The 22,378-nt window shown below is 36.6% G+C and overlaps 1 protein-coding gene across 2 annotated transcripts in view; it reads left to right on the forward strand.

Annotated features, from left to right (window-relative positions):
* The window catches only part of AUTS2 (AUTS2, activator of transcription and developmental regulator), a 1,208,871-nt gene that overhangs the window by 563,295 nt on the left and 623,198 nt on the right, over positions 1-22,378 (forward strand). For both annotated transcript variants that reach the window (XM_008062193.2, XM_021714538.1), the window contains exon 4: positions 12,073-12,108. In XM_008062193.2, coding sequence (XP_008060384.1) covers positions 12,073-12,108 — 36 coding nt within the window. The remainder of the gene's footprint in view (positions 1-12,072; positions 12,109-22,378) is intronic.

The following is a 22,378-nucleotide window of genomic DNA, read 5'->3' on the forward strand; positions in this document are numbered from 1 at the left end:
ACCACGCCCAGCTAATTTTTTTATTTATTGTAGAGATGAGGTCTCGCCAAGTTGCCCGGGTGGGTCTCAAACCCACAGACTCAGGCAATCCACTCACCTCAGCCTCCCAAAGCGCAGGATTATAGGCTGAGTCACTGAGCCCGGTTTGAATTCTTAAAATAATGAAGTAAGGCCGGGCTCGGTGGTTCAGCCTATAATTCCAGTGCTTTGGGAGACTGAGGTGAGTGGATTGCCTGAGCCCGTGGGTTCGAGACCCGCCCAGACAACTTGGTGAGACCTCATCTCTACAATAAATCAAAAATTAGCTGGGCGTGGTAGCACGTGCCTGTAGTTCGGGCTACTTGGAAGACTGAGGTAGAAGAATCACCGATTCCCAGCAGGTCAAGGCTGCAGTGGACGGGAGCATGCCACTGCACTCCAGTCTGGACGACAAAGTGAGACTCCAACTCAAATAATAATAATAATAGTAATAATTAAGTGAGATAAATAACATAAATAATTGTAATTATTCTATGGTATCGATACTTCTTCGATATAGATAATTGTCTCTTGTTCTTCTAATGTGGTATAATATCAATTATATAAATAAAGAATACTAACTCAGTCTTTTGCTGTGAGTTTCTCTATATAAGAAAGAATATGTTTCAGTGTATATTCATGTATTTCATTAATTTTTTGATGGAGCTATATAATCATAGAACCATAATAATTTTCCTTATCTAAGTTGTTAACAACAATACTTTATGCTTACATAGCTGTTCTCATTGACCCCGGAAATTTTTCCAGGGTTAGTCAGTCATATTTTCTTCAATGAGTAGAGAGATGAAAGCCATAGCATTTCTGGGGACAAAAGCACAGTCATTAGAACTTTTGACTGGTTGCCCTGGACTCACTTTCCTTTAGATCAAAAGAAATTGGCAAAAGACCTTCCATATTCATGAATAGAAAGATTAAATATTTTTAGATATGACACTAAAAGCATGTACAACAAAAGAGAAAATAGATAAATTGAACTTCATCAATATTAAAAACTTGTTCACATCAAAGGGCATTATTAAGAAAGTGAAAAAGAAAACTTGCAAAATGGGAGGAAATATTTGCAAATCATATAATTGATGAATGTTTAAATATCCAGAATACATAAAGAACTCCTACGACTTAAAAAGACAACAGAATTAAAAATGGACTAAAGACTTAAGTAGACATTTCTGCAAAGAAGGGATACAAAGGGCCAAAAAACACATCAAAGTTGCTGAAAACCATTAGGTGTTTGAGAAATGCAAATAAAAATTGTAACAAGATGCCACTTTACACATAGTAGGATGGCTATAATTTTTAGAAAAAGAAAGAAAAATAATAAGTGTTGATGAGGATGTGGAAAAGTTGGAACACATATACTGCTAGTGGGAATATAAAATGATGCAGCCACTGTAGAAAACAGCACGGCAGCTTCTCAAAAAGCTTAAACATAATTGCCATATGGTCCAGCAATTCCACTTTTGGGTATATGCCCCCCCAAAATGGAAAACAAGAACCCAAACAGATACATATGTGCTAGTGTTCGTTGTAGCATTATTTACAGTAGCCAAAAGGTAGGACTAATACATGTGTTCATCAACAGATGAATGTATAAACAAAATGTCACACACACACACACACACACACACACACACACACACACACACAGGAATATACTTAGCCATATGCATTCTGATACATACAATGATATGAGTGAACCTGAAAAAATCATGCTTTAAAAAGAAGCAAAACATAAGGGACAAATACAGTATGGTTCTACTTATATGAGGTATCTAAAATAGGTGAATTCACAGAGACATAAAGTAGAAGTTACCAGGGACTGGGGGCGGAGGGGCAGCAGGGGAGGTATGAGAGGGATGGGAAGTTTTTGCCTAATGGTTATAGTTTCTTTTTTCGGTGACGAAAACATTTTTGAAATAGTTAGTCATGCCATTTGTTCAACATTGTGAATGTCGTTAATGCCACTGAACTGCACTCTTTTCTTTTTTAATGATGTGGGGCACAACTGCACTGTTAAAACTACAAACTGTGTCAAATATATTTTACCATAATAAAAACAAAAAAATAGGACTGTAAAAATCATATCTGTCTTATGTCAAGCCAGTCAATGAAATTCTTTGAGTTCATTTTTAATTAATTATTAAAATTATCACTTTTTGCAACAACATTGTTAACAAGGAAAGAAAGAGAAGTGACCGCCCCCCTCCAAACTGGCATTTAGTGAGATGTTCTAAGATCTCTGGTTACTTTTTTCTTGCATATGTGCAAGTCTGAGGTGGCAGAATATTACTTAGACCCTATGGCAATCCAAAATCTACTGAGATAAAGTCTTTGACAAGTCATCTCACACAATGATTCTTTTTTATACCAGGGCAACACCTACCCACACACAGAGTTTTGTATTTATTGTTACCTTGGGCAAAGAACTTGATTATTCTAAGACTTGGGTTATTTATCTGTAAGATGTATTTACTTTTTCCTACTGTTTAAAGATTAATTGATACTATGCATTTGAATCATTTGGCATGGGTCTTAGCTTAAAAAATTTTTATCCTTTTTTTTTTTTTTTTTTGCCTCAGACTTAGAGTTTTCCTTAGGACCCTTCTCTACTCTTTTTAGTTTGAATTCCTTTGTGTCAGCCTGACAAAACACACCTATCTCAATCATGACAAGTTCAACTCTTCCTCCCAAATAAAATCCTCATTATCCTGTGCTTCCAAAGTCTCTTTCTCAAACCTTAACTGTCTCTCTTATTTTCCTATCCCAGCTCTTGGATCCTAGAGCTAGCATCCTCAAAGTTAAACTCTGTTCCTCACTCTTACTTACAATGTGTACTTAGTCACTCTCATTTTTCTGTTGACCTTTTAAGAGTTGTTTAAAGTATGTTTGTCCTCTCATTGACACTACAGCTGTCTCTGGTGTTCTCTTGCTTTCTGTAGGCCCTGAATGATGTCACCTGCGCTGTTTATATTTTCTTCGCTGTGTGTTCTGCAGTTGTTTTCTTAAGAGTCAGAATTAATATTTAACCTTACTTGGTTAAGATTATTTGGTATGCCTCAAGGATGAAGGTCACAATTTGATCTGCAGAGCCCTCCACAAGAATTAGCTTAATCCCGCCTTTTTCCTTTCTTTCCCATCTTTGTACCTTATACTTAGTACCGCTGAACCACTGTTTTTTGTTTTTGCTTTTTTTTTTAGTAATAAGCACTTTCAAATCTTTGTCTTTGTTATTATTTTTTGTTGTTCTTTTTTTCTTTTCCTTCTGTCAACCTCAATGTCAATTCCTCTAGCAAATCCTTCCGAACACCCTGTGGAAGGAAACACTTTTAATGCTTTATTTAAATGAATATATGAATATGACTCTAGTTTCTCTCTGTGAGAATTTTGGGTCAGGGTTTTAGTTATGAGAAGACAAAACTATTTAACACCTTTTAAGTGTTCAAGTCTTTCAAGGAAACATCTCAGAAAGTAATAAAAAAGAATTAAAGCATTTTTAAAAAAGCATGTTTAATGAAAAGGAAACACTTTTAAAGGATTAAGGCATTACAAGGAATACTTTTAATGCTTTATTTAATTGAATATATGAATATGACTCTAGTTTCTCTGTGAGAATTTTGGTCAGGTTTTTATTTATGAGAAGACAAAAATATTTAACATCTTCTAAGTGTTCAAGCCTTTCAAGGAATTGAAACATCGCAGAAAATAGTGAAAAAGGATTGAATTCTATTAAGTCTTGTGCTAAATAGTTCTCTAATCTTATTGTTCTGTAGCTATTTGGTTTATTCATTTGGTATGATCACTTTTGAGATATCTCCTCTTCTGATCATTTCATAATTTGGGGCTTTGTTTGATTCACTAAAGTTTTTAAGTAAGTTTTGCCCATAAGTTTTCACAAATTCCTCAATTACAAAATTCTGTATAATTCAGAAAAAATATTTTCCTCCTTGAATAACTCATTATGAATACTTATATATCCAATTATTCCCCTTAACTTTTTCCTTAGTGACTCATTTAAACAAGCTACTATGTCCTCTTGATGTGGACAATCTGAAAGTCCTTGTGGCCAGTTATTCCCTCCTGATAATATGATTTGGGAATATGTAATTTAGAAAAACCAAGCATATTTGGTTTTTTAGCTTTACCCATGAGTCAAATCCTCCAGCTACACTGGAATTCTTTATTCTTATTTTTGCCTATCCAACTCAAAAAGATAAAGCTGGAATAATATATTAATAGTGTCTTGATTGGACTTATTTGAGAATAAGTCTCAATTGCCAAAGCTTATAAAAAGACAAGCAAGTAGTGGAAGACTGATATAGATTGTCTTCTCAGCTGAAAACCAGTAGTGGACATGATGGACTTTCAGAAACTGAATGTACTCTCCCACCTCAAGCAACTAAAAAACTAACAAATTGTATAAAGCAATAGTTCTTAAATATTATGTAATGAGTGTAGAATAATAAAATTTGAGAGATAGGAAACAAATGAGATCACCCTTACAATTTCCCCAATTTACTGCCTGGAGAATTTTCTTTGTTTTTTCTTTATGCCTGGAGAATTTTCATGCCATAGTATGTGTAGGAGAGAAGGTAACCCAACTGGAGCCCAGTAGTATCCCAGAGTTGCCAATACAGAGTTGAGAAATCAAGGGAAGTCAAAGCAATTGGAATTGCAAAGCAGTGAATAAAGAGGATAGAGCTTTACAGAAAGAGAGAATGATGAAAGATAAAGAAGTTTCGCCTCTAGTCTTCACCTGATTACTCATCAGCACATGTATGGGAGAAAAATACTCAAGGCAAGAAAAACAACTACTGGAAAGGAGGAAGGAGAACAATGCCCAAAACTCACACAGGGCAGAAAATAGTTTGTGTTCCTACTAGCCACAGTGGAAAAAGCTTTAAATACATTAGATATTTGGGCAGAGTACTCAGTACTGGGGGAAAAGTAACATAATTATAACTCAAAATGGAGAATATTTATGGAAATCAGAAATATCCAGCACTCAGCAAGGAAAATATTATCATGTCTGGCATCCAACAAAAAATTGGCAGGTATAACAAGAAGCATAATGAAGAGAAAAAATAATCAATAGAAACAGACACAGCCAGGCTTGGTGGCTCAGCCTATAATCCCGCGCCTTTGGGAGGCTGAGGTGAACCCGTGGGTTCGAGACCCACAGGTTCAAGACCCACCTGGGTAACTTAGCGAGACCTCATCTCTACAATAAATCAAAAATTAACCAGGCATGGTAGCACATGCCTGTAGTTCCAGCTACTTGGAAGGCTGAGGCAGAAGGATTGCCGGAGCCCAGCAGATCTAGGCTGCAGTGGCCAGGAGCGGCCACTGCACTCCAGTCTAGGAGACAGAGTGAGACTCCAACTCAAAAAAAAAAAAAAGAAACAGACCCAGAAATGATACAGGTAACACAATTAATAGACAGGGACATTAAAAGTTATAATTATTTCCCATATGTTCAAGAAAGTGAAAGTATAATAAGCATGATAAGAAGGGACATGGGATATTTAAAAAAATAAAAACCTATAGTCGTCTTTGACTCAACCTCTTACCCTTTAATAGTCATTAAAGTGATTAATTATTAATTCTCTTTCAAGAAAAAATAGTAGAATTATATTTGATATTTGAGATACTGCTCTTCTACCCCAAGTCTCCCTAATGCCACTATTCATCCATCCATGCTAGCATATGTCCTATTCTTCCTTTTTCCCTTCCTCCCTTCAAATCCTTTTTGAGGTCTTATTTCATAACAGGTTTCACTAGCTACTATTAAGGAAGAAACAGACATGAGCCACAGCCATACATGAGCTTCCTCACTGTTGTAATTAGATTTAAAAAATCTAATCTAGACCTGAGTAGGGCTCATTATATTTTATTTCTCCTTTTTTCTCTTTGTTAAAACTGTGATAGATTTTCCTTTTTCTTAACAGTTTCTGTATGCCTTTTTCAATTGCTTTTCTGTTTATTTATGAATTCTTCTGAATATATCAGTGTTTCAATTGTTCAGAAATATTTATCACATTCCTTTTATGTGTCAGGTATAGTTCTGAGCATTTAAAGTTGAGCAGTGAAAAGATGAAGTCTCTGCCCTCATGAAGTTTCTGTTCTAGGAAGGGAGACAAACAAAACTGTGAAAAAAACTAAAATTATTTCTCATATAATGTTTTTTATGAAGTACACAAAACAGTATGAGAGGTAGAAGAATGTGTGTTGCTACTTTAATTAGGGGGATTGGATAAAGCCCTTCTGTTTAGGTGACATTGAACCTAACCAATAAAGAAAAGGAGTTAGCATGGTACAAATTTGTGGGAAGTATATTCTGGGAAACAGGAACTGCAGACTCAGAGGCCCTGCTTTGCGAGCAACCGTGTTGTGTTTCAGGGAAAGAAAATAGGCCAGTGTGGGTAGAGTATAGTAAACAGGTACAGTGACTGAACATGAAGTTTCTAACCCATGATAAGGAAGCTGGGTCTGTAGTAATTTCCTGGACTGCTGTAACAAATGATCACAAACTGTATGGCTTGAAACAACAGATAATTATTGTATTATAGTTCTGGATGGTAGAAGTCTAGTATCAGTCCATAACACACTTTGGGAAGAATACTTTCTTTTATCTTTTAGTTTCGAGTATCTCCCAGCAAGGGAGCTTGGAGCTTCATCATTCCAGTCTCTGCTTCAGCTTTCACTTGGCCTTTTACTCTATGTGTAGTTCTTTGTGTCCTCTCTTAGTCTTATATGGACATCAGTCATTGAATTTATAGCCCATCCCAATCCTGGATGACTTCAACTTAGTTACATCTGCAAAGGACCCTATATCAAAATAAAGTCACTGTATTAGTTAGGTTCTCCAGAGAAACAGAACAGAACCTTAGAAAAATATGTATTATAAGAAATTGGCACACACAATTATGAGGCTGACGAGTCCCATGATCTACAGTCAGCAAGCCAAAGACCCAGAAAAGCTGATAATCATGTAATTTTAGTCTCAAGGCTGGCAGGTCCAAAACTCAGGATAGCTGATGCTTCTGTCTGAGTCTGAAGGCAGGAAAAAAAAATTGATGGTTCACATTGAAGGCAGGCAGAAGAAATACCTTCTGAGCTAGGAAATGGTTAACTTTTTGTTCTATTCAGGTCTTCAACTGATTGAATGAGGTTCACCCATTTGAGGGAGGGCAATCTACTTTATTCAGTCTATCCATTTAAATGTTAAATTCATCTAAAATCACCCTCACAGAAACACCCAGAATAATGTTTCACCAAATATCTGGATACCCCATGGTCCAGTCAAGTTGACACACAAAATTAACCATCACAGGTTCAATCCACTACAAGATACTATTTTAAAAGCTACTGGAAGATGTTAAAAGGATTGGAGTTATAGTTTTTACTTCAAAATGTTTACTTTGCCTTTTATATGAAGAACTGCAGATGAAGTTGAGAGCAAAAATAACATCAGGGAAAGAAGCCAGAAGGTTTTTGAGTATAGATGAGAGCTGGTGACAACTTGAAGTGGGCCTAACAGAGGGTTGAATAATTGATGCTGGAAGTGACCTATCATTTCCACATCTGATGTTTTTATAAAATTGTTGCTCCATTTTCACTTGATTTATTTTAATGATGACTACAAGCTCATTTCCTTATTCAAATATATTTTGTGTTTCTTTGTCAGCTATTAGTAATCTTATCTCCAAGCTATATTTCTTTGATTAAGTTTTCAGGTTTTCTTCATTGTCACTGTTTTTTAAAAACAGTGACAATGAAAATCTATAAATGAGCTTGTTTTGTGACCTTTACAAGAAACTTGTTTAGATTCCTGGTATGCTTCTCCTTTTTACTCCCAAGAGAGACAAGCATAACATGGAGGTGGGTAGTCAGAGATGTCAGACACAATTGGTGATTTGGAAAAATTTTAAAATATTCAGTTTAAATTAGCTCTAGGGTCAGAACATGCATCGTCACCTAGAGGCGGAGTACACATTCACCATGCACTCAGGGAGCTGTAATAGTAGCCATGGCCTCTCTGTGTGAATCAATAATGGATGGAGCACATCTATTTTAGATGGATAATCAATTTTGAAATCCCACATTGTAGGTAAGCTGTTAAAATAGAAATGTTAACTTCATGAGTTTAATGAGTAGGCTCAATGATAGCTTAGTGACAGAGATGGAAAGAAAGGCAGGTAGGGGGCAGTGAGAAAGTAGAGAATGAGTATTTAATGAATATCTACTTGCAGACTTGAATGTCAGCAGCAGCATTCTCCTTCCTGGAAAATGTCTTTCAGCTGTGCATCCCCATTATGTTCCTGTAGCCCATGGTAGCATGGAGATTGAGGCAGGGTATGTTTCTAAGAGAGCTGTCCTTTATAATATAATGAGATCGAGGTGGGTAATTTGTAGAGATTGCTAGAGCAGTGGTCAAATCTACAAAAAAAAAGCAAAATGAAAACATTGTGTTAAACAGGAGATGGCTTATAATGAGCCCAGAAATTGCCTAGCAGATAGTCAGCTGGCCAGCATTTCCTCATACCCATGTCTTCTCATGCAAACTGCTAAACATGTTCTCCTCCCTATTTTCTCAACCTCTTAATAGCTCTCATTTCTACCTACCACATTGAAAATATGAATTGGCACCACTTGAAAAAATACGAATGAAGCCCTTTTCATTATTCAGCAGAAGTATTTGCCTAAACTTTGGTGTATGGTTTGATTTTAAATGCTTTTGAAACCAAGGAAATTTTTATTTCTTTCTAAAACAAAATCTTCTCTTAGTTTTTCAAGTCTCAATTTGACTCACAACCTTCTCTGGAGTCTGTGACTACTTTTGGTATATAGTTTGGACAGACTTTGCTGGAGATCTCCCAGCAAGAAAAATGGAAGTCTTCTCATCTTATTAGAAATTGGGAAAACAGAAAATTAAATTAAACTTGATTGCTAAAGAAGGGTTCTCTCAAATGGTTCAATAGTTAGGCATCACCACCTGTCTGCTTTCCTAGGTTTTTACTGCTTGGTGACTGTCTCCTTAAAAGTGAGAAAACAGTACTAATTCCTAAATACATGTCTGTAAATGAATACCCACACTTTCGAACAATATAAAAACTGTTTCTAATCATTTTTTCCCATTTTTGTAGCATAATCTGTTGTTGCCTGTGGTTTGAAAGTGTTCATGTAATTTCTGTCTTAGAAAACTATTAACATTATCAAATATTTGCAGCTATATTTAGATACAGACTTAGATTAGGCATACATGACTGACTCTCTTTTCTGGGTCTTTTGAATAGCAAGACCTCAAGGAATTATGATGCATGTTGTGAGCGTCAGCTAAACTCTGACTTCTTCCCTGTTGCTGGTGATTTCTATTATTTACACTTTGATGGTGGGGGTTCTGTTGGTGACCAGAGGTATTGGTCCACTGAATACAAGGCCACAGTCAGAATCTTGGGGTTGTAGGACTGAACAAGGAGAAATCTCTTTATTTAACAGATGTTGCTTCTGTTGAAATTCTCCAGCTATGATTAAATAGAGCTGGCAAATAGCCAAGAAAAATGTGGTGGAGAGGGTGTAAGAGAGAAGGAAATGTCAATGCCATGCACATTTGGCAAAGTTAGAAGATAGTTTTCCTATACAGTTTTTTGCTAGGTCCAAAAATCACAACTTAAACCCATACACCCCCCCCCTTAGAGAAATAAAATAAAATAAAAGGTGGGTTGACAAATGTGAATAGCTTCTGATCTAAGATTCTGTATGCTTTCTAGCAAATACTAAAACAATTTCCAGTGGACCTTTAATGTATATCAGGATCTAGTATCTGTGTTCCCTCGTGTGTCTGTGTGTGCTCGTGTGTGTGGGAGGGGGGTTATAAGGCAGGGTGCTTAAATGCTTTGTTGCATTATGTTAATTCCTCGGCAGTGCAATCAAATTCATGTCGTAATTAAAGCTGTCAGTTGGAAGGCAAGCCAATCGCCACGAAAACACAGCATAACAAATGAAGTGAAATGATTCTGCGTGTAGCTATACAATGCTTCGCCAGGCATGAAATTAAATAAGTAATTTGATGTTGACATCAGAAATTGAAATGATACCCACTGTTCCCTCATTCAGTCAGACCTGCATAAACAATAGCCAGAACAAATATGCACAACAAAGCCCTCTTCTCCACCCAGCTCCCTGAGTAATGTACAATATATATGCAAAATGAGCATAACAGAGCTTTCCAAAATCTGAAGGATGTAATTTTCTTTGGTATACAATAAGATGATATGAATGTGGGGGTGGGGAAGTGGGTTTGGAAGGGTACTTCTCCTTCTGGGATAAAATATATTTGCAGAAAGGTGGGGGAGGAGAAATAAACAAATCCCGTGGGTCTCTCTGAGTAATTCATCGTAAAATGAGTTTACTTCCCAGGGGCATGACTTTAGGCTGGTGGAGATCTAACTTGGCTTTTGCCTTCTTCTGTTCCACAGAAGGCTGTGGTGTACTGAAAACAGGTGATGCTGTCACATGGCTAATCACTGGTGTGAGAAGCTGTCTCCTTGACTACTGTGGATCTCCCTCCATACTGCTATAGGATTAATAATAGAGCAGGATTTTTAAAAACTGAGACCAGAGTGAAAGATCATACATCTGTGATGCTTTATTCCCCTGAGCTTGTCTGAAATACTTAGATGAAGAAAGTTTTGCTTTAAGAACTGCATTTAGGAATGCCCTGAAGCATACTGTTCTTGTTTGATGTAGATGCAGTTACAGCATCACATTTCCTTCTAAAGAGTGTAAAATCAAGAAGAATCGCATCTACTATATTTTTAGAAATGCCAAATTCTCCTGAGCCTTTTTCCCATACAAAATCCAATCACTCACTTATTTAGACATTAATTCAACAAATACTTATTAAATACATCCTCCATATAAGTCATTGTGCTAAGTGTGGAGGAAGCAATGATGAATAAACAAGATGATCACTGCTACCTGGTTTCCGTAGTAGAGGGCAGGATATGTATGTAGAACAGCTAGACATGAAAAGAGATGCATTTGGGGTGGAGGTCATTTTACCCCTGAGAATGTATGACACCCAACCCAGGGAGAAGGCCTGGCTAGTCCATGGATGCTTATTTGAGACCTGCAGACCTACTCAGCATTTGCTTTATCTTCGATTCCAGCTTATCTGAGGCCTCTTTTAATCACAAACAGGATGCTAAAAATTAAAGAATTTATGAAGAGAGACTTGGGGGCAAAAAAGAAACAAAAATAAGAATCTCAGACAAGTTAAAAACACATGTTCTTTTTGGCTTCTTTCCTCAAATAAATGGTGCTCTGCATTCCTTTCAGAATTATTGTTTTTAAGTTCCGTGTGTGTCAGAACTATGGCAGCCTAAATTGATAATTCTTGTGACTAAACCCTTTAGAAAAACGGTGCTTTTCACTGCTTCTCTTTGCCCACACATTCTTTGCATTCTAGTCTACTAATTACGTTTACAAAATGTCTCATTTTTGAAAAGCAGTGTGTGTGTACTAACTGGTGCCTTTAGGGAATAAACTGGCAAGTAGGTCATACACTGGAAAAGTCATCCAAACCCACTGGGCTTTTTATTTTCAAGTCAGTCTGGGCTTTTTCCTCTCGCCTGCCCCTTTGTGGCCACAAAACTGCGTAGCTTGAGACCAGGGCATTGAATGTCAGCAAGTCAGGGAGGCAAGCTGATGCATGTCTGTTTAGTCTCAGTACAGGGCGAAATGCCATCATTAATTCATTACCCAGCTGCCTGTCAAATAAATTGGCAATTACGTCCACCGCAGAAGCTTGGAATTCAGTAAATAGCACGTTAGCATCTCTGAGTTGTTGAGAGATGTAAAGGGGAAAATTAAGCAACACGGTGTTTGTATCAGTAGCAGATGACAAGGGACAGCATACACTGGTGATGTGATGTAGTGATGAAAAGCCTGCAAAGGGCTGGTAATGAGCTGTGTGGATTGGAACGTGTTAAAATCCATTGCTGATTTTCTACTTCTCTTTATGCTTTATTGCAGAGTTCAGCTCCTTCCAGCTTGGGAACAGGCTACTTCGTAAGTCTATCTCAAATTTCACATATGTGCTTTGCATTGGCATTGATTTACTTCTGTAATGAATGCTCATTAGAATGTGAAAAAAAAATCTAAGAAGTTCCTTCTCGGTCCTAAAGAGCAAAATGATTTCCATCCTTTATTAAGAATTGTTTTAATTTTAAAAAGACATAACCTACTAGGCCCTATGTATCATAAGTCAGTCTGAGTTGTAGACCTGGTTTCCAGCACGCAGGACATTTGCTCCTTACCTGATTGACTTGTACTAGCTTTTCTCCATAATTGCTTTTTTAGTGACAAGTGTTGTGTAGAGGATAGAATTAAGATTTTACATTGAGGTGTTGTTAACTTTCAAGATTTCTTGAAGAACTTCCCTTCATATATGATGAGTTGCCTTTTTTTAAATGAGAGTGTTTTAATGGATGTTTTCCTCACAGTCTGGATAGATAGCCTTTGGGTTTTCTTTTAGCAATAATTAAACTCTGCATTTTAATAAATATAAGTGTATTACTTTATTTCTGGACCTTATTCTCTGTCCTGTGGGAGAGATGGGGCTGGGGTGACACTTAAGGGATTATCACCAAATTGTGATCAACATGAATCTAAAATTTATTCACAGATAGAGAAATTGTCACTTCATTGTTTTTATTTATAGCAAAATTGCCCTTTTGGATATAATAATCTTTTTCAAGACACAAATGCAAAAGAATGGCAAATAAGCATTATTTACACAATAGAATAACATGCCAGTGTAGAAAAAGTTTATTATGATATTTAAAGAGCCTGATTTTGTGTTCCAAGTGATGAACACTGCTACTGTTTGTAATGTCTACCTCCTCAGTATTTTCTGGAAAAAAAAAAAAAAGAAAAGAAAGTGGAAAATAATTACTGATTCAGTTTAGTTGCTTTTAGCATTTTCCCCCTCTGTATGATAATTACTTTGGTTTTCTTCTGCACGCATATTTTTCTCTATATATTTTCATTAAATACATGACAACCAGCTTCATTTCATTGATAAATGAGCCTTTCCAAGCTTGGCAGAAGTGACATTTTCTAGATTTTTTTTTTTTTGCTCTTAATCTATAATAGAGAAAGGATAGAGATATTTTGGAACCTGCTTAATACAGTTAGCACACTTACCCTTGCTTCTACTTATTGTGACTGAATATTCATGCTTACAGAAACAAGCAGGATACACTTAGTATCCTGCTTCAGCAGTCGAAATAACAGACGTAGTCCCATCTGCCATCTCTTCACACCAGGCTGGATGTGGGTTGAGATGCTGGAAGTAAAATCTGGAGATTGCTGACGTTTATTCTCTATCCAAAGCCTAAATTTGCCCCTTTTGCTTTCTTCAGTAAAAACAGGGCCAAAACCACTATCTTAGACCTTGATCACTTTTAGACTGAACGTTCTAGCATTTTTGTATTGTAAGTATGGGCATCCTGAAAGAAGAAAGTCATTTCTAAAAACATTGAGATTTTCATTGTGTTTTTTGTCACTTGCTGTTTTTCTATTTCTAAAAATGTGTCTATTTATTCTCTAATAATGCATTCTTAAGAGCAGAGAGTCTTTAATTATGAATCTAAAATGACTTTTAATATTACAATACATTGCATGAGTATAAAAAAATTTCCTTATTTTGGTAAAATTGCTCATAGACTTACTTTGCTTATATAAAAATCTGTTGTATTAGCTTACATGGAGAAGATACATACCAGATGTATGTTCAGCATTCAACTATGACAAAAATGCCCTACTAGAATGTGTTTCCAATAATGTGATTGTTATGTGATCAGATTGAAAAATCCATAGATATTATTGCCATATTCTCATCAAAAGTGTCTTCTATTTCAACTTTTATTGCAACAGTATCACATAAAATACTTAATTCAGGTACTAGCTTCAACACTGATGAATTTCACACTTTTAAGTGGAAATGTTATGTTGACAACTATATTAGTTCTTTGCCAAGATTTTCTTTGCACTGTGTTTTGTGATCTATGATGCCATAATAGCTTTCTACTTATGTCTGTAAAGAAGGTTCATCTTCAGGTAAGTGGACTGGTGACTCTTTGACTCTATACTGAACCCTCTTCAACATCTCTGAAATTTGGATGGAGGCAAATCACACACGGAATCAATGAGCTATTAATGCAGTTGAACCATAGTGTGGATTCTGGTACAAGAAAATGAAAGACGCCTATTGGATTTAACAATCTGAGACTGTTTTCTTAAACATTCTCCATTCTCTAACTTTACTCTAGCGTCAGAATCTTCCTTCTTTTAGACTTTTAGTGAACTAAGGTAAAATACTGTCCATTGCATGTGCTAATAAAATAGACACTAACCCGAATATATGCATGTGCATGTGTTGCGCCCTTAGCCAAAGCCAGTATATTTTACTTTCTTTCAGTTCTTTTATTTGTACTAATACATGAAAAGGTTTAAAGGAAAAGTCTTTGTTTTTGATCTGGTTGTATTTGTTTTTATCTCCTTGGTTTTGTGTTCCAAAGATGTCTGCTTAGATCTGTCACTTTTCCAATTCGTTTAAAAGCAGAAGATTTGAGAAATGAGAACAGCAGCTAAAATCAGTATTTACATAAGCATATTGCAGAGAATTCTTAAAGTAGACAAAATAGAGAAGGACTGGAACAAACTTTCCACATTTTTAGGAGCTTTTGAATAATGTGGGTGTTATACACACAGAGAGGCATATATATTCATTATATACTCATGCCCAGCTCATATTCTAAATATAAATGAAAGTATAGACTAGTTGGAATCTATTTGCTTTTTTTTTTTTTGGCAAGAGTGCTAAAACTTGTTGGAGTGTGTGTAGGATTTTCTTTTTCTTTTTTTAAACATCAATGCAGTAAACATATTTTCTCTTCAATTTAAATGTTTTAGGCTATATTCTCTTCTTAAGCATGTATTCGAAGTTCCATTATGCATCATTTATAATTAAGAACTCAGAGACAGAATGATCTTTAAGACTAGTGTTGGTTTTTTATGTCTCTGAGTCTTTTTTCCTCATCAGTACCTACCTGTTACAGTTGATAATATTAAATGAGTTGTAATTTGTAATATACACAGAATAGTACTCTATAATATCAATAATAACTATCACCCTCTGTTAGTCACACAATAGTGTGTGTTACGGTAAACTTGGTCTCATTAAGTGGCTATGCATTGTTGTGGTCATAAAAATTAATGATACAAAAGTAGATTTTGTAATTTGTACCTATAGGAAGTGAGTATTCTTACTACAGTCTTCTTGTAGCTTTCTCGGGAGCCTAGGATTTTGTGTTTGGCTAGCTGTACATCAATTCATTCTATATGTAAGCATAAAAAAAGTGATATTCATCTTTTGTGATCCTGTATGAGCATGATGACTGCTTAACAGCTCTTAAAACTGGACTGAGAGATTAAGCAAGACCTGTTCGATATATTAAAGTTTTATGGGCTTGTATCATCACATTTATCATGTTTTCTCCACTCTGACACCAGAAAGAAAAGTGAATGTCCTAGCACGTATGAATGAAGCAACAAAAGGCAGTAGAGTGTGAAAACATCTCGTGGTGGCTAGTAGTCTGATGTGATTACTGATTTTAAAGATTTTAGAGCCGGGCTCGGTGGCTCAGCCTGTAATCCCGTGCCTTTGGGAGGCTGAGGTGAGTGGATTGCCTGAGCCCGCGGGTTTGAGACCCGCCTCGGCAACTTGACGAGACCTCATCTCTACAATAAATCACAAAATCGGCCGGTCGTGGTAGCGCATGCCTGTAATTCCGGCTACTCGGAAGGCTGAGGCGGCAGGATCGCCAGAGCCCAGCAGATCGAGGCTGCGGTGGCCGGGAGCAGCCACTGCACTCCAGTCTGGGCAAGACAGTGAGACTCCAACTCAAAAAAAAAAAAAAAAAGATTTTAGTTAAAAAATGCCCAGATCAAGTAAGGATCTGGATTCATTCTTTACAGCACTTGACTCCATCTGGAGTTGGGAGCTACCGTTGGGGTGACCTACTATCTAGGCTGAATTGAATACCCGCTGTAAGAGAAGTAAAGCTTTACTTTATCCAGGTGACATGTCCTCTTCCAGCTGCTTTCCAGGTTTGAATATGTGTCCTAGGACCAAAGACTCAATTAGCTTGAATCCTGCTTTTATAAACTCCAGTATATTTTCTTAAGGGTTCTCTACAAATAGTTCATCCTCCTCAACTGGGTCACATTTAGGTATTGACATGCTTTAATGTTATCAAGGAAACTGGCTGGTGGTTCGTACTTGTGGTCCTAGTGCTTTGGAAGGCTGAGGTGGGAGGATCATTTGAGGCCAGAAGTTCAAGACCAGCCTGGGCAACATGGTGAGATCCCATCTCTACAAAAAATTAGTCAAAATGATGTCATATGCGTTGTAGTCCTGGCTACTCAGGAGACTGAGGTGGGAGAATCACTTGAGCCTAGGAGTTCAAAGCTGCAGTGAGCTATGATTCCACCACTGCACTCCATCCTGGGTGACAGAGCAAGAACCTATCTCTAAAAAAAATAAAGTTATCAAGAAAACCAACCCACTTCTACCTAGTAGTTAAAACTTTCATGTTATATAATAAATGGAAATTGTGTAGTGCACACATCTTAAAATAGGATTTGTGTAATGACTCTTTTCCTGTGTAGTTGAATTGCTTAGTGTTGATAGTGCTGGTAACAGACAATAGGTGCAAAATGATGACCTGTGGCTTTCCATCCAGAATTATTAAGGTCATAAAGGGGATAATTTTTGCCCCTTTCAATTTTTTTGACTATAAACCGTTGAAGTGTCTCCTGTTTTCCTTAGGTATAATTTCTATAACTTTCAAAATTGGTTTGTGGCATTTTTGTTTAACTATAATTGCTTCTTTTTAAATCTCAGAGTAGGCCAGGCTCAGTGGCTTAGCCTGTAATCCTAGCACTTTGGGAGACCGAGATGAGTGGATTGCCTGAGCTGGCAGATTCAGGACCTGCCCAGGCAACTTGGCAAGACCTTGTCTTTACAATAAATCAAAAATATTAGCCAGGCCTGATAGTGCGTACCTGTAGTTCCAGTGACTTGGAAGACTGAGGTGAAAGGATTGGCAGAGCCCAGCAGGTCAACTGCACCCCAACCTGGGTGATGGAGTGAAACTCCAACTCAAAAAAACCCCAAACAAACTCAGAGTAGATTTTATTGCTAGGTGAGATAGAGTGTGTGTCTTTAAAAAGATGTACCTATTAAATTTTTAAAAATACAGGGCTTTTATTTAAACAGATACTTCTAACATTTTGTCTTTTAATAAATATTAAGAACCTTCTTTTCTTCTCTTCCTTTACGATACTTTTAAATATTTCTGACACATTGTATTTATTTATTTTTTGGAGGAGGTAAATTATTTTGTTAAAACATTCAAAGTAATTTTGATCAGTTTGCAAGGAAATCGATGTCATCAATGAAGATGGAAAGTTACTAACCAAATTTCCATTAAAATTTGCATAATTTATTAATACAATTGAAAATTTTTTTTTATTTAGTATGCCTAGTCTCTGATGCCTTTCTGTCATTTGAACTTGCATAACTTTATAAGATTTTTCTTTCAAAATGTCCTGATTACTGGATTTAAAAAATGTGGTACATATACACAATGGAATATTATGGAGCCTTAAAGAAGGACAAACATATGGACTTGGCAACAACTTGGATGGATTTAGAGTTGATCATACTCAGTGATCTATCATAAAAACAAAGAACATAGAGCACAATATGTTCTCACTCATAAGTGGACCTTGGATAGTCATAATACTATAAGAAAGTGATTGGCAGTAGTGGGAAATTGTTGGGGGGGCTGGGATTGGCAGTTGAGGGAAACTGCTAGGGGAGGGAGGAGCACACCTCATCAACAAGGGTACCTGCATAATCAACGTTTGTATACCTAACCCTGAATTGTATCCCACATCTTTATAATAAAAATAATTAAATAAAAAAAAATTTTAAAGTCCTGATTTTCTTGTGCATAGCTTATTTGTTTAAATTGGGTTTCTATAAGCTGGTTGTTAGATCTAGCGGTGACTAGACTGGACCAGACTCAGATTTGGTTTGAGGTCCTGAACCCATGGAACGAGGCAATCCATTCGCCTAGGCTTCCCAAAATGCTGGGATTACAGGCTGAGCCACTGAGTCCGGTCTAAGTATTTAAGGTAAATAATATTATATTATATATAAGGTAAATAATACTAAGTATCTTTAACACTTCCCTTCAAATAAAACTCCAACATTTGTATTTACTAGTAATTAATTCTAGGTAAATGAATTATTGGCCATTATTTATGTATTGACAAGTACTGTTATAATGGAAATATTTTTAAAAATCTAAATTCCATTTAGAATTCCATCAAGAATTTCCAGTTATTATTCGTGCTTTTGGACTCATTGATAAAGATTGAGTTAGAAAACAGCTCACCAAGTAGAGAGTTCATTTCACAAGTATGAGTTAAACCTCTATTCTTTAACATGTTAAATAACATGTAAGCATAGCACTTTATTTAAGGATACATAGTTGAATTGATATAAGACAAACTGACTACTCCCGTGAGAAGTTTAGGTAAAAAAGAGTTAATTGTTGGATGCTTCAATTGTGCAAAAGTTGATGGATATTTAGATACTCAGTAGGTAAAGAAAGGGTAGAATAGAGTTTGAGGTAGAGGGAGCAACATAGACAAGCACAGAGAAATAGCATAATAGTATGGAATTGGTTTAATTGTATATTATGTTTCTGGAAGAAGGCAGAACTTGGGTTGGTTGATTGCAGACAATGTGGCATTAAGCCAGAGAGGGGATTGGGTGAATAGGAAGGAGATGGTTTATAGGTAGATCTGCACTTGACTTAGTGACCTGCTAAAGAGGAGAAAGACATCAAGGATCAAGGACTACAGTGCTCTTACTTGAAGTTAGGGTCTCAGAAAAAAAAGATTCAATTGTAGAAAGATGACGAGTTGGAAGTTAGAGAGGTAGTTAGAAGTATATGTGTATTTAAGTGTAGCTTAAAATCTAGGACATTACCATTGCTTTTGAAGCTACTGTATACTGTGCAAAAACATTTAGGCAAATAAAATCACTTGCTTTTCCTAATGGTAAGAGGTTGCCACACTTCTTTTAACTGTAAGCTTTCATATACTACAATAAATTGTGTTTACTTCCTAGTAACAAAACCAGAATCTCTACTTAAGTAGCTATTTTGCTAAGATTAGAATCCCAGAAAGAAGAGATCCAATTGCAGGAAGATGATGAGTTGGAAGTTTGAGTAGGTAGTTTGAAGTTTGTGTGTATTTAAGTGTAACAGAATTAATCCTGCTCTGGATGGGCTGATTTATTATTTCTAGAATAAGTAAGTATCTGCATTCTGACAGACTCCTCCACATGGCACAGATAACTTCTCTAATTTTAAGAAACTCTCTAAATTCAAGGACTTTAAACTAAAAATATAATTGTATTTTCCATTTCCAATTCTTACATTTTTTTGGTCATGTTTTTGATTTGTTGTTAACATTCTAATTTTGGGAATAAGGTAAATGAGCCAGGAGCAGACATACCCTGATTAAATGAACAGTGCCAGTTAAATTCTGGTGAGCAGACACTTAATCATTTGTGAAATCACTATAATGGGATGACTTTTCTAGCCTACCCTGTAGAAATTGTCTTCTTTCTTTGGGACAATTTCCCCCACCCTGTAGAAGTTGTCTTCACACCACCTTTAGTTTTAATTTTCTCATTCAGTACAAGGGAACTGAGAAATTTGATGAAGGATCATCAGATTTTTTGGAAAGGATCAATTAGTATCTCCAGTTGCAACCAGTAATCTCAATTCTATTGTTTTCTCAGCATGTATATGAAGGAATAGGCTAAGCTTAAACATTGCTATCTTTCTTGTTGTTAGAAACTTTATTTAAGGTGATGAGGTGAAAACTAAGCTGCTTCTGACGGACATGGGGAAGTAACTTTCGACCCAGGTTTCTCTGTCCTCTCAAACCCCATTTCTGGCCTCTCAGATTTGGAGAAAAAAAATCATTTTAGAGAAAAAGATTTAATGAGCCACTGGACAAGAGATTCATGATTTGAAGGGTCTTCAGTTCTAATATTTCAAAATCCATGATTATAGCTATCTTCTAACTCAATGTCTGCCACATAGGACTTGTGCTTTGAGCCTCAAGAATACAAGGTCATGGTCCCCTTACTGCTTAGTGAACACTGCTCTTCCATGTAAGCATTGAAAGAGGTCTCGATGTCAATTGAATGGCTAAGTCTGCCTTTCTTTGAAAGCGATGCATTTTAAAAATCATTATTAATAATCACAAAATTATTAATAATGAATGATGTATATTTGTGTCATTCAGTCAGGGTTAGTGCATAGAGATATTGAAGCTGTTGGCTTATCCTATTCCATAGCTGGTATATCCTAAGACTTTAGCACAGTACATTGACAATCCCAGAGGGAATGGACAGGTTATTGCCATGGAATTCTGAAAATAATTTCATTTTTATGTGTTTTTTTTTTTTTTTGACATTGGCTTTAAGGGAGAATGTCTTGTCCTTCTTGGAGATTTCCAAATTATGGAAATGTTGTATTCATTGATATGAGCTATATAAAATGAGCCATGGGCAATGTCAAACCCTGAGGTTTATTCTGATTGCCCACACAACCTTTATTTTGATAGATTTAACTGATCCAGAGTTTTAATGACTACCAGTCAGAATCTTTCAGATCAAAGGACTCATTGCTTAACTACTTAAAAAATATTTTTCCTGAAATTGTAAATTAGATGTCTCCCAGTCCATTGCATAACAAACTTATAGCTTGGTGACACACCAAGAGTATCACTTAAAAAGAGGTTAAAAAACACAGCTGGGGCTTGTTACAGAGGAAAAGTGCTATTTTAATTCCAAATGTCACATTTTCCTATAGTCAGCTCTAGCAGTAAACAAGAATTCTTAGAAGCATAGATAGTTTGAGACACTTCACTTATCTCTCGGTACTTGACTTCAGAAGCCAAACACTTAAAATGCATTTTGCCAGAGTAAAAATATTTATCTGTTTAAAAAGCAATGCCATTTTAACAAAAGCACCCTGGTGACAAGCTTTTTAGATATAACAGTTAATAAACTGTCGGGTCAGCCGGGCTCGGTGGCTCAGCCTGTAATCCCGCACCTTTGGGAGGCTGAGGTAAGTGGATTGCCTGAGCCCGCAGGTTCGAGACCCGCCTGGGAAACGAGACCTCATCTCTACAATTAAAAAAAAAAATCAGCCAGGCGTGGTAGCGCATGCCTGTAATTCCAGCTACTTGAAAGGCTGAGGCGGAAGGATCGCCGGAACCCAGCAGGTCGAGGCTGCGGTAGACGGGTGCAACCACTGCACTCCAGTCTGGGTGATAGAGTAAGATTCCAACTCAAAAAAATAAAAATAAAAAATAAACTGTCAGGTCCTGTACACATATATTTGAAAAGACCAGCAGAGTTACCCCAGGATTGGCATTATTTTTATTTATTTATTTATTTATTTATTTTTTGAGTTGGAGTCTCACTCTGTCGCCCAGACCGGAGTGCAGTGGCTGCTCCCGGCCACCGCAGCCTCAACCTGCTGGGGCTCCGGTGATCCTTCCACCTCAGCCTTTCCAAGGAGCTGGAACTACAGGCACGTGCTACCACGCCCGGCTAATTTTTTTGATTTATTGTAGAGATGAGGTCTCACCAAGTTGTCCAGGCGGGTCTCGAACCTGCGGGCTCTCACCTCAACCTCCCAAGGCGTGGGATTACAGGCTGAACCACCGAGCCTGGTGGATTGGCATTATAAATCACTATTAACCAACCTTAATTTGCTTTATAGGCTAATGAAAGATCTCCGATTTTCCTTTAGTAATTAGCTTCACTAATAGTTATGTAAAAGGAACCTTTATACTAAATCTCTGCTGTGAAGTCTTTGGATGTCTAGTTTTCAAGATGAAAAAAGCAAAAACCATTTCAGTCTTCATTGATGACTCCCTAGTAATAAATCCAGATGCAGGTATGTTTTCAAGTAGAAGCATTGCCGAAGGTGATGATTGTCTGTTAGGGCTTATAAGCTGTAATATAATAGCAATTCGAAATGGAGCACTAAAGCCAGATAATTGCAGTGTTTCCTGTCCAAATGTGTTGTTGTGTATTTTAGTTTTTAATATTTTATTTTAAAGATGTGGGATACGAGTCAGGATTCGGTATATAAGTGGTTTTGTACAGGTG

Source organism: Carlito syrichta, unplaced genomic scaffold (genome assembly GCF_000164805.1).
Source record: "Carlito syrichta isolate Samal-C Ts95f unplaced genomic scaffold, Tarsius_syrichta-2.0.1 Scaffold305661, whole genome shotgun sequence".
Classification (NCBI taxonomy): domain Eukaryota; kingdom Metazoa; phylum Chordata; class Mammalia; order Primates; family Tarsiidae; genus Carlito; species Carlito syrichta.